General features: G+C 41.6%; 1 protein-coding gene across 5 annotated transcripts; it reads left to right on the top strand.

The window, feature by feature from the left end:
- Positions 1–3,653: 3,653 nt before the first annotated feature.
- On the top strand, positions 3,654–12,850 carry LOC132831138 (zinc finger protein 664-like). 5 transcript variants are annotated; one of them, XM_060849241.1, is made up of 3 exons: positions 3,654–3,737; positions 8,337–8,423; positions 10,630–12,850. In XM_060849241.1, exon 3 carries the CDS (start codon positions 10,648–10,650, stop codon positions 11,833–11,835), a length of 1,188 nt encoding a protein of 395 aa, XP_060705224.1. In that variant the 5' UTR covers positions 3,654–3,737; positions 8,337–8,423; positions 10,630–10,647; the 3' UTR covers positions 11,836–12,850. The 5 variants fall into 5 exon arrangements, with proteins under 5 accessions (XP_060705224.1, XP_060705156.1, XP_060705304.1 ...); XM_060849173.1 differs by having other exon boundaries at positions 8,337–8,469; XM_060849321.1 differs by lacking the exon at positions 8,337–8,423 and having other exon boundaries at positions 3,655–3,737.
- Positions 12,851–13,363: the final 513 nt, after the last annotated feature.

Raw genomic sequence — 13,363 nt, 5'->3', positions numbered from 1 at the left:
CTTGTCACCAGCTGCCATCCTGAGAAGGATCCTTTTTGCCCCACCCTCTGTTTTCTGCCAGTCAACCAAGCTTCTACCCATGCTAGCACCTTGCCTCTAACTCCATGGGGCCTCATCTTACTCATTAGCCTCCTGTGAGGCCCCCGTGTCAAAGGCCTTCTTGAAGTCCAGGTGGATAACATCCATTGGCTCTCTTTGGTCTAACCTGTTCATTATTTCCTCAAAGAATTCTAGAAGATTTGCTAGGCATGACCTCCCCTTGATAAAACCATGCTGGCTTTGCTCTATTTTACTGTACACTTTCAAGTCTTCAGAAGTCTCATTCTTCACAATGGATTCCAGGATCTTACCCAAGACCAAGGTTAGACTAATTGGTCGGTAATTTTCTGTCTTTTGCTTTACTCCCTTTTAAACAGGGGTATCACATTAGTGATTTTCCAGTCCTCTGGGACCCTTTCTGATTCCGGCAATTCCTGAAAGATCACCACTAATTCCTCCATTATGTCTTCAGCTATCTCCCTTAGAACTCCGAAGTCCAGGTGATTTACCTACCCTCAGTTTTTCTAATACCTTTTTCCTGGTAATGGCCACCATACTCAGCCATGCATATCTTTACAAAATGCACTGCTGTAGTTCCCCAACGCCACTTGAACTGCATATTCCATTTTGCCACTTAAACATTCAGGGGCAGTATGGGAACACTACCACTTTCGCGTTCCTCTCAAACCACAAAGAGCAAAGAGAACAAAAACAAAGAAAATTACAGCACAGGAACAGGCCCTCCGAGCCTGTGCCAATCCAGATCCTCTATCTAAACCTGTCACGTATTTTCTAAGGATGTGTATCCCTCTGCTCCCTGCCCATTCATGTATCTATCTAGATATACCTTAAATAATGCTAACATGCCCACCTCTACCACCTCTGCTGACAATGCGTTCCAGGCACCAACCACCCTCTGCGTAATGAACATTTCATGCATATCTCCTTAAACTTTTCCCCCTCACCTTGAACTTGTGACCCCTAGTAATTGAGACCTCAATCTAGGAAAAAACTTCTTGCTATCCATCTCATGCTTTTGTAGACCTCAATCAACTCCCCCATCAACCTCCATTTTTCTAATGAAAATAATCCTAATCTATTCAACCTCCCTTCATAGCTAGTACCCTCAATATCAGGCAACATCCTGGTGAACCTTCTCTGCACCCTTTCCATCTTTGTGATAATGTGGCAACCAGAACTGTACACACAACAACAGTTTATATTCCAACAGGCTTATTTGGAAGTACTAGTTTTCAGAGCGCTGTTCCTTTATCAGGTGGTTGTGGAGCCTGGCTAGGCTCATTCCCCAACACCAGGTCCAGTATGACCCCTTCCCAAGTCGGATTATTTACATACTGCCATAGAAAACCCTCCTTGATGCTCCTCACAAATTCTACTCCATCTCGGCCTCTAACACCAGCCTTTTGTTCCTACATCTTTCCATAATCTGTTTATATATTTGTTCCTCTACCTCAGGCTCGCTGTTGGGAGGCCTGTAGTACAGCTCTAACATTGTTACCCCATCCTTCCTATTTCTGAGCTCTGCCCATATTGCCTCACTGTTTGAGTCCTCCATAGTGCCCTTCTTCAGCACAGCTGTGATATCCTCTCTGACCAGTAATGCAACTCCCCTACCCCTTATACGTCCCTCGCTATCCCACCTGAAGCATCGATATCCTGGGATGTTTAGTTGCCAATCATGCTTTTCCCTCAATCAAGTCTCAGTAATAGCAATAACATCATATGCCCAGGTACTAATCCAAGCCCTAAGTTCATCTGCCTTACCAACTACACTTCTTGCATGATAACAAATACACGTCAGACTACCAGTCCGTTTGCATTTATCATTTGCTGTCTGCTTACTCTTCCCCTTAGTCACGCTGACTTCATGATCTAATTCCTTACTGTCCAGTAACCTCATTTTGTTTCCATTCCCCTGCTACATTAGTTTAAACGCTCCCCAATGGCATTAGCAAAAGCACCTACGAGGACATTGGTTCCAGTCTGGCCCAGGTGTAGACCATCCAATTTGTAATAGTCCCACCTCCCACAGAACCGGCCCCAATGTTCCAAAAATCTGAACTCTTCCCTCCTACACCATCTCTCAAGCCACACATTCGTCAACCCTATTCTTTCATTTCTACTCTAACTAGCACGTGGCACTGGTAGCAATCCTGAGCTTACTACCTCTGAGGTCCTACTTTATAATTTGGCTCCTAATTCCATAAGTTCTGCCTATGGGGCCTCATTTCTTTTTTTAACCTATATGATTGGTGCCTATATGCACCATGACAACTGGCTGTTCACCCTCCCCCTTTAGAATGTTCTGCAGCTGATCTGAGACATCCCTGAGCCTGAGCAACATACCATTTGGGAGTTTTGTTTTTGACCACAGAACCACCTATTGACTCCCCTTACAATTGAAACCCCCACGGTATAGCCCTTCCACTCTTTTTCCTGCCCTTCTATATAGCAGAGCCAGCCACAGTGCCATGAACCTGGTTACTGCTGCCTTCCTCTGGTGAGCCATCTCTCCCAACAGTACCCAAAATTATATACCCGTTTTTGAGGGAGATGACTGCAGGGGACACCTGCACTGCTTTCCTCCTCTACCCTAACTCATTGTTCATTCACTGTTATGGAGTCAAATTCCTGGAATTAGTTTCTAACAGTACTGTTGTTAAACCTATGCCTCGTGTACAGTAGGGATCCATCCGGAAGGACAATTAGAAATAGGTAATAAATGCTGGTCTAGATAGAATACAATACTGTATCAAGAAACAGTTGAATGGATTGAACACAGAGAAGGAATGGACCTTGACAACATTCAACTTTTATGCTGAAGACGAGAAACTAGAAAACGTGCAGCACTTAACCTGGCTGTTGCAGTGCAGTTACAACATTAGTATGAACCAATTGATGTGGAAAGTTGCCCAATTACATGCTGTTCACATGAAACAGGACAAATCGAACCTGGACAATTATTGTGTCATCAGTGAGCCATCAATCATCAGCAAAGTATTTATGATGCCATCAATAGGAAATATGCTATCTTGGGTTTTTTTTTCAGAACTTAAATTTGACTAATGTTTCTTTACGCCATGGATCTGACATGATCTTGAAGTCACTCATTGTCTTCTTATATATGGAATTCAGTTCTTTTGACCATTTACAATAATTATAATTTTGATGTAGATAAACCTTTGAACCTAATCACAGAAAATATTGGAAACATTCAGTAGAGCCACAACATCTGTGGAGAGAGAAAAGCAGGTGCCACGTTTCTCTATCCACACGCTGCCTAGCCTATTGAGCATTTTCAGCATCTTGGGTACTTATTTTTAAGATTTTCAGCAGCTTTTTGCGACAGTTTTAAAATTTACAGCTTGGGATTACTCTCTGAATAATAAAGGAATTGCACTTAACTTAGAGGGAAAGAAGTGAATAAACATCACGTTTAAAAATATTCAGGGGGAGCTGCTTTTTCCGACGAGGACCGAAGAAATGGCAGCCAGGTTCTCCAGGGTGCTTCACGCTCCTGAAAGTCCTCTATCTCCGGGGAGTAGCACGCTGTGTGCGCGCGCAGGCAGTCAGCCCCGAGTTCTCTCCGCGCCTGCGCGATGCAGGAAGACAAGGGGTAGTGGTCGGCGGTCGATGTTAAATCCGTGAAGCTGCAGCCTTTCCTTGGGATTGGGGGGGTAAGTGGGGATTCGGTGCAAACTGGTGAGGAAATAAATTAACTTGTGGGAGGGTTATGACCTGCTCATTTTAATTTCCAGCGGAGAAGCAAGGTTTTTGCCTCCACCATCTGGCCGTTTGCTGGCTCCGCCATTTTAACCACTTTCCTGCCACTTCGGCCGGGACGTGAAATCGTTTCGGCCTCGGGGAGCGGGCCGGACTGGGCTCGTTGTCATTAGTCTGGCCCAGTCAGTGTAACTTTATCGGGCTCGATCACATGGGGCCTCGGGCCAATACATGGGCGATTGGCTTCATCGCCTTCACGGTTTGAGGCCTTCACTTCAGGCTTCCTCTGATTGCTCAGCAGCAACTTGATCGATCTCCGGGCCATCCTCAGGCGCTCTTGATAAATGAGTTAAATATGTCTGTACTAGCACCACTGTTCCCAACTTTTATTTAAAGAACGGCCAATTATTTTACTGTAAGAAAGTACAGATTAGTCGGGGTTTCATCGCAATACAAAAGGACATTATGGGTCCGCCCCAGATCAGGGAAGGAGGACTGAGATATACTTGAACAAATTAGTACTGAGGGGGAGAAGATATTTCTGATCTGAGCAGTCTTGGAAGCGATAAATTCCCAGGCACAGATAAGGGGTATCCAAGGCTGCTAAGGGAGTCCAGGGAGAAGATTGTAGACTCGCATTCATTTTCAATCCTGTGACTACCAGAAGAGTGCGTGAGGTCAAGGGAATATGCACTACTACTCAAGAATGATAGTAGGAATAAACTAGGAACCCACAGGTCAGTGTATCTAACATTTAGGAAAAAAAAGGCAGAATTAACTTCCACTTAGAGAGGCAAGGGTTAATCAAGGATAGTCAGCAGAGCCTCGAAATAGGGGAGATTATGTGACTGGTGACATTATAGAGTTATAGAGATGTACAGCATGGAAACAGACACTTCAGTCCAACCTGTCCACACCGATCAGATATCCCAACACAATCTAGTCCCACCTGCCAGCACCTAGTCCCATCCCTCCAAACCCTTCCTATTCATATACCCATCCAAATGCCTCTTAAATGTTGCAATTGTACCAGCCTCCACCACATCCTCTGGCAGCTCATTCCATACACATACTATCCTCTACGTGAAACTGTTGACCCTTAGGTCTCTTTTATATCGCTCCCCTCTCAACCTAAACCTATGCCCTCTAGTTCTGGAGTCCCTGATTCTTGGGAAAAGACTTTGTCTATTTATCCTATCCATGCCCCTCATAATTTTGTAAACCTCATCCCTCAGACTCTGACGCTCCAGGGAAAACAGACCCAGCCTGCTCAGACTCTCCCTGTAGCTCAGATCCTCCAACCCTGGCAACATCCTTGTATATCTTTTCTGAACCCTTTCAAGTTTCACAACATCTTTCCGATAGGAAAGAGACCAGAATTGCATGCAATATTCCAACAATGGCCTAACCAATGTCCTGTACAGCTGCAACATGACCTCCCAACTCCTGTACTCAATACTCTGACCAATAAAGGAAAATATACCAAACGCCTTCTTCACTACCCTATCTACCTGCGACTCCACTTTCAAGGAGCTACGAATCTGCACTCCAAGTTTTCTTTGTTCAGCAACACTCCCTAGGACCTTACCATTAAGTGTATAAGTCCTGCTAAGATTTGCTTTCCCAAAATGCAGCACCTCACATTTATCTGAATTAAACTCCATCTGCCATTTCTCAGCCCATTGGCCTATCTGGTCCAGATCCTGTTGTAATCTGAGGTAACCCACTTCGCTGTCCACTACATCTCCAATTTTGGTGTCATCTGCAAACTTACTAACTGTACCTCTTATGCTCGCATCCAAATTATTTACGTAAATGACAAAACATAGAAGACCCAGCACTGATCCTTGTGGCAATCCATTGGTCACAGGCCTCCAGTCTGAAAAACTACCCTCCACCACCACCCTCTGTCTTCTGCCTTTGAGCCAGTTCTGTATCCTAATGGCTAGTTCTCCCTTTATTCCATGAGATCTAACCTTGCTAATCAGTCTCCCATGGGGAACTTGTCGAACGCCTTACAGATATCCACATAGATCACATTTACTGCTCTCCCCTCATCAATCTTCTTTGTTACTTCTTCAAAAAACTCAATCAAGTTTTAGAGACATGATTTCCCACGCACAAAGCCATGTTGACTATCACTAATCATCCTTGCCTTTCCAAATACATGTTACATCCTGTCCCTCAGGATTCCCTCCAACAACTTGCCCATCACTGAGGGCAAGCTCACCGGTCTATAGTTCCCTGGCTTGTATTTACCGCCCTTCTTAAACAGTGGCACCACGTTGCCAGCTTCCAGTCTTCGGGCACCTCACCTGTGACTATCGATGATACAAATATCTCAGCAAGAGGCCCAGCAATCACTTCTCTAGCTTCCCACAGAATTCTCGGGTACACCTGATCAGGTCCTGGGGATTTATCCACTTTTAACCATTTCAAGACATCCAGCACTTCCTCCTCTGTAATCTGGACATTTTGCAAGATGTCACCATCTATTTCCCTACAGTCTATGTCTTCGATATCCTTTTCCACAGTAAATACTGATGCAAAATATTCATTTAGTACCTCCCCCATTTTCTCTGTCTCCACACAAAGGCTGTCTTGCTGATCTTTGAGGGGCCCTATTCTCTCCCTAGTTACCCTTTTGTCCTTAATATATTTGTAAGAACCCTTTGGATTCTCCTTAATTCTATTTGCCAACGCTATCTCATGTTCCCTTTTTGACCTCCTGATTTCCCTCCTAAGTACATTCCTACTTCCTTTATACTCTTCTAAGGATTCACTCGATCTATCCTGTCTGTACCTGACATATGCTTCCCTCTTTTTCTTAACCAAACCCTCAATTACTTTAGTCATCCAGCATTCCATATATCTACCAGCCTTCCCTTTCACCCTGACAGGAATATACTTTCTCTGGATTCTCGTTATCTCATTTCTGAAGACTTCCCATTTTCCAGCCATCCCTTTATCTGTGAACATACGCCTCCAATCAGCTTTTGAAAGCTCTTGCTTAGTACTGTCAAAATTGGCCTTTCTCCAATTTAGAACTTCAACTTTTAGATCTGGTCTATCCTTTTCCATCATGATTTTAAAACTAATAGAATTATGGTCGCTGGCCCCAAAGTGCTCCCCCACTGACACCTCAGTCACCTGCCCTGCCTTATTCCCCAAGAGTAGGTTTTGCACCTTCTCTAGTAGGTACATCTATGTACTGAATCAGAAAATTGACTTGTACGCACTTAAGAAATTCCTCTCCATCCAAACCTTTAAAACTATGGCAGTCCCAGTCGATGTTGGAGAGTTAAAATCCCTTACCATTCTACCCTATTATTCTTAAAGATAGCTGAGATCTCCTTACCAGTTTGTTTCTCAATTTCCCTCTGACTATTAGAGGGTCTATAATACAATCCCAATAAGGTGATCATCCCTTTCTTATTTCTCAGTTCCACCCATATAACGTCCCTGGATGTATTTCCGGGCCACTGTTTTTGTAGCAAAATCCATGTAACAAGTACATGTGACAATAAATATAACATTGTGTCTAATAAATCTAATTGAATATTTTGAGAAGGTGACTTGGTATGTAGATGAAGGTAGGGCAGTTAATGTTTTCTCCATGGACATAATCCTCAGGTGCTACCTGACTGGCTGTGTTTTTCCAGCACCATGCTCTTTACTCTACATGGACATCACTTAAGCTTTTGGTAAGATCTTTGACAGTCTAGTTAAGATGCTAAGAGCCCATCGAATCCAGGACAGTTTGTCTAATTTGAACCCAAAACTGGCTTAGTAACAGGAAGCAGAAGGTGATAGTTCAAGTAAAACAAAGAACTGCAACTGCTGGATATCTGAAGCAAACAAAAACAGAAGTTGCTGGAGAAACTTGGGAGGGATGTGGAGAGAAAATAGAGTTAATATTTTGAGTTCATGGGCTAGTATAGAAAGTTAAGAACATTCTAAATGTTAACTATTTTTCTGTCCTTGGATGTTACCAGACTGTTGAGTTTCTCAATAAATTTCTGTGATGGCTGAAGCGTCTTTTTGTGACTGGACACTTGTGTCCAGTGCAGTACCACTGAATTCGGTGATAGGTCTTTTTCTGCTTATGCCTGGATCATTGATCTACACCACGAGTGTAGGAGGTTTGACCAGGAAATAAAGAAGGAAAGCTTTAGATTACGAGATGATATAGATGAACTGGCTGGATGGGCTGAACAGTTGCCAATGGAGTTTAATCTTCCAGAGCTAACAAGGCAAGTGAGTTTTTGTCTGCTTGGTTCATGGGAAGTACAGAGGGACCTTGATCTGTATGTCTCTGAAGGCAGTAGGACAGGTAGATAAAGTGGTGAAGTAGCTGATGCGCTGTACACAATTTTCCGAAATTCCTCAGATTGTCGTTGTTCAATAATTCTAAAATGTTTTTTGAAGAGAAACGTCTCCTTGATTTAGCTTTTAATTTGCCAACCTCTGTTACTTAAATTTTATGAAAACAAATTGTCGGCATTATTTGTTTTTGTTGATTTTTAATCAGAATTCCCTCTGTTTTGGAATAGTCTCAGCAGATTGGAAGCCTATTCAAGAAAGTAGAAAAGGAGAAAACAGGAAACTTCGGGCCTTGCATCAGTGACTGCAAACTCCTGGTATCTATTCATATGGAAGCCTAAAGTCACAGTATAATTGGACAGAGTCAGTATGGTTATACAATAGGAAAGTTGTTTTCTTTTTCAAATTTTTGGAGTTTTATGAAATTGTAACTAGAATGGTATATAAAGGGAAGCAAGTAGTATACTTGCATTTCCAAAAAGGCCTTTATTAAGGTGCCATATAAGAGGCTAGTATTTAAAATAATAGGTTCAAAGAATAATGTGTAAACATGGATGGAGATAATATGGGAAAGTGGTAGTAAGCAAAAAAAATTGTTAAACTTTTAAATATTGGTATTCAAAGAAACATTTGTGTGCTTTGCAGATTCCACTGACAATTAGAAAGTCATATCACACTGTATGACCTTTAATTGCAAGGGCACAAGTTAAAACAGGGGAATCCAACAATTATAAAGAGCTTTATTGAGGCCACACTTGATGTACTGTGTGCAGTTCTTGGCACCACGTTGCAGCAAAGATATGGTTGTCTTGGAGGGAGTATCAGCATTAAGTTGGTCCCTTGGATGACAGAGTTGTCCTGTGATAAGAGACTAATTAAATGGGTCTGTATTCTCTTGAGGCTGGAAGAAAGAGAAGCAATCTTATTGAAACATAAAAGATTCTGACAGGGTAGACTGAGTGGTTGCTTCCCATGACTGCGAAATCATAAGCTCTTTATTCAGTTGTGAATCTTGGAATGCTGTACTTCAGAGAGTGTGGATCACCATCTTCAGAGCAGTTTGGGGTGGGCAGTATATGCTGGCTCAGCCAGCAACATCCCCATCCTTATGTAAATGTGTGAGAGACATTTTTTTGTGTCTCTGCAAATCAAGAATATGGGGACTTGAGGGAAAAACAATTGGGGTAGAAGATTAGCTGTAATCATACTGGATAGGGAGTAGGCTTAAGGTGCCTTTTAATCTATTTCTGCTCCTGTTTCTTCTGTCCTTCTAAAGGAATAACAATATACGTTGAAGCCTAGTTAGTGTGTGTGACTCACACAAAATTCTCTTGATCCTGCTACTCTTGCTGACGTTGGTCGTGACCATTGGGCCTGAAGATGTTGTTGAGATAAGTCATTGTGGTTTGTTCTGCAAATAGTACCTCCAGCAGCCACAATACACCAGTGATAGTTATAAAGACGTCAGTGGTCAGAGAATAAAAACTTCCATTTTATTAAGGTGCACTATCCACACAGATGACTAGCATTATAAAAGGCAGGAGAGCAGGAATTATACAATTATTAATTAAACATCTGACGTGGAAAAAGTCACAGAACCTGTTGCTGGGATCAGAGTAACTGAACACTTGGAAAAATATTAATGGATCAGAGAAAGAGTAGAAATGTTCATGGAGTCTCTTCAGTCCATTAGTTGCTTCATTATTCACTACTACTTACAACTAGATGTGGCAAGATTGCAAAGCTTTGATATTGATTAATTATTATGGAAATGCTTAGCTCTGTTTTAAACCACGCTCCTTGTTCAATACATATGAAATCCCGTGTTCTAGTTTCTTCAAGTTGGTAACTTGTTTTCAGCTTCAAGTAGAATATATAAGAGAATTGAACCATTCGACCTGTTTTATTCTTCCCATTCTGCTTATTTCATTTGAGCTTTCAGCTGTATTTTGCTAATGGTTTTCCTCTTCATCTTAAGTCTTTTCAAATCTGTTTGCCTCAGCTACTTGTGATAGCAGATTTATCGTGAAAGCCTCTGTGAATAAAGGACATTCTGCTTCCCCCTCCCCACCCCTTTGATTAATCAGTAACTTACTTATGGCTCCCAGTTTAGGATTCTGTCATAAATAGAAACATTTTTGCCACATCAAATTGTTAATTATTTTGCAGTCCAATGTTTTTTTTAAAATATGGAAAGCTGTTTAATTCTTACATCTGTAAACTTGCTCCCTACTTATCATCACTTGCTGCACTTACATCACATTTACCTAAATTAATGCATTTTGGAAAGACAATTTGGGACAGGACTTCTACACTTGTTGGGCCGAAGGGCCTGTTTCCATGCTCTAAGTAAATATCAGTAGCAGAAAATAATTTATATGTGAGACTTCCTCTCTGACTTCTCCCAGTAATTGGGCAGCTGTCTTAACATACATTGATTGTGTTTCTTTATAATATGTGGTGTGTAATAATTAAATTCCACTGTAACTTGTGGAAAACAATAATCGTGATCTCTTATTTTAGGAGATTCTGACAGTACCAATGGAGAACACACAAGAATCAAACTCTGCTCTTCAGTCAACTGAAATCTGCCAAAAGGGGCCCACATTGAATATTTCTAAAAGGCCCGAACGCCGTCAGCGTTCCCGAGATAGACTGAAACTCTTTATCTGCTCTGAATGTGGTAAGAGCTTTAACAAATACTCGCACCTCAAATTGCACCTCTTGGTCCATACAGGAGAGAAACCTTTCAAATGTCGAGTCTGTGATAAGGAATTCAATCATCCATCCAGCCTTCGTAAGCATGAGATCACACACACGGGAGAGAAGCCATTCAAATGCTCCGACTGTGGAAAAAGTTTTAATGACTCATCAAATCTGTCTCGGCACAAACGCATTCATAGTGGTGAGAAACCATTTAAGTGTAACATGTGTGACAAAGGATTTACTTATTCTCACCATCTTGTATCGCACCAACGCACACACACAGGAGAGAAGCCATTTCAATGCACAACATGTGGGAAAGAGTTCAGTCAATCATCCACACTGGTGATGCACAAACGAACTCATGCTGACAAGAGACCATATAAATGTGGAACATGCGGGAAGGGCTTTCAGTTGTCACGCCATTTGGTGGCTCACCGTCGCACACATGCAGGAGAAAAAGCATTCCTGCATGAGAAGGAGTTCAAGCAGGATTCTGGTTTAATGAAACATCAGCGGATTGATACAAAAGAGCTGCCATATAAATGTACCTTCTGCAGCAAAACGTTCCGTCAATCTCACAACCTAATGGTCCACAAGCGTGTACATATGGTCAAGAAGCCATATCAGATCTCCACACGCAGGCAGGAATTCAACCAGCAATCATCCCACGTGAAGAATGACCATACGCACACAGAAGAGAAGCCATATTTATGTTCTGCTTGTGAAAAGAGGTTCAAGGGCTCCAGCATTTTAGTGACACATCACACTAACACCGATGACAGTTCTTGTCACTGTGTTGGATGTGGAAAGGTCTTCAAAAACTCATCCAATCTTATCCAGCAACAGCTCAAAGAAGATGACCACACAAACATACTAGGTGTGAGAAGGGCTTCAAGCGTACACGCAAATCACATGTGTGATGTATTGAGCCATCAGAATGTCCATGCAGGAGAGACTCCGTTCAAATATACAAGATGTCGGAAAAGCTGTAAAACTCCTCCATCTGTCACATCACCAGTGTAGCCACAGTTCCTGAGATCTTGTCCTCTTCTCTTCCTCTCTTCATTACACACAAGATTAAAAAAAAGTTTTGGATAACAACTTCAGCCCTTTAATCATTTCAATCTCCTATTCGTACTTTTAAGCTTGATGGAATGCGTATTGCAGTGTGCCACTTGAAGGAGGTGCTGATGCATTACAATTTGTTGGCTAAGACAATTTTGAGTACATCTAGTGGGTATCCATACTCGTATCAATGCCTTTTTGGAAGTTGCTTTCAAAGTGACATTTCAGATCAGAACCTCTGGGACCAATTTAAGAATTTTATCAAGTGGAGAATCATTGCATCAGAATGTCAGTTAAAAATTGAGATTTTCTGATGTCTTCCAAGGCATTGTCCAAATAAAGAACAACGTAATGGAGCCCAATTTGTTGCTCTATGGTATAGAGTCTAAAGCACTTGGAGTTCAGGAGGTGAGAGCTGACAGATATCCAGAAAAATTATTAACTCAGTGGACAGACCTTTTTCATTGCAAAGACATTCACGGGTGGGCAGACATTTTTGTGTAAGATTTTCAGCATTGACCTGACATCACCATGTCCTGCTATATTTTCTGTCCAGACAGGATTGGGCTTCTGGACCATCTCTCACAGGCGCAAGGAAATTCAGAGTCTTTGTTTTGTACATTTGGTTTTCATACAACAACATTTATATGTTTATATTGGCAAACCAACTAGAGATATGGATCCCCAATCTCCTTCCCAAGTCTGCCAATATCATATTCTTCAAATTCTTTTTTTCTGATTTAATTAATACCATTGAGAAATGCAGGAAGGCAGAATCTTCAAAGAAATGTCAGCAGATTGACCTCACATTTTGATATCAATAAGCAATTGGAAAAATTGGACTGAAGGCAGCATAGAATGCTTCCTGTGTGGTAAGCTAATTCAACACAGATCAGGAGCCACTAATGACTAAAAAATGTTTTATGAAACTCAAAAATGTTCTCCCTTGAAATAAAGCAAGTTTAGAAAGCCATTTATGTGCTGTTCAATATATTTCTCACATTTTTAAAATTAATTCTTTCATAAGTTGAGGACATTGATTGAAAAGCAAGCATTTTTCTGCCCGTTCCTAATTAGCATTGAACTTGCTCGACTGTTTTGGAGGGCAGTTGAAAGTCAACCATGTTCCTGGTCTGAGATCATATGTTGGTCAGAGCTGATATGGATGGTAGATTTCCCTCCCTAAAGGGACATCAGTGAACCAGACTGTCATAAATTGTTTCATGGTCACTATTATTCCGACAAAATTTCAATTTCCAATTTTATAAGTTTAAATTAAATTCCACCAACTGCTGTGGTGGACTGTGAACTCATACCTCCAGGGTGATAGCCTAGACTTCTGGCTTGCTCATCCAGTGGCATCACCACTACTTTTCCACACTGTCACATTTTGCTGGATTTCTAATAATATTGAGAACAATTTAATTGTTTTCCTTCCCATTTACCCAAGTAGTCAAACTTGAGAAAACATTCAGTAATGATTATT

Source organism: Hemiscyllium ocellatum, chromosome 1, assembly GCF_020745735.1.
Source record: "Hemiscyllium ocellatum isolate sHemOce1 chromosome 1, sHemOce1.pat.X.cur, whole genome shotgun sequence".
Taxonomy (NCBI): Eukaryota; Metazoa; Chordata; class Chondrichthyes; order Orectolobiformes; family Hemiscylliidae; genus Hemiscyllium; species Hemiscyllium ocellatum.
Note: the sequence above shows the minus strand (reverse complement) of the source record. Positions and strands in the feature narration are given on the sequence as shown.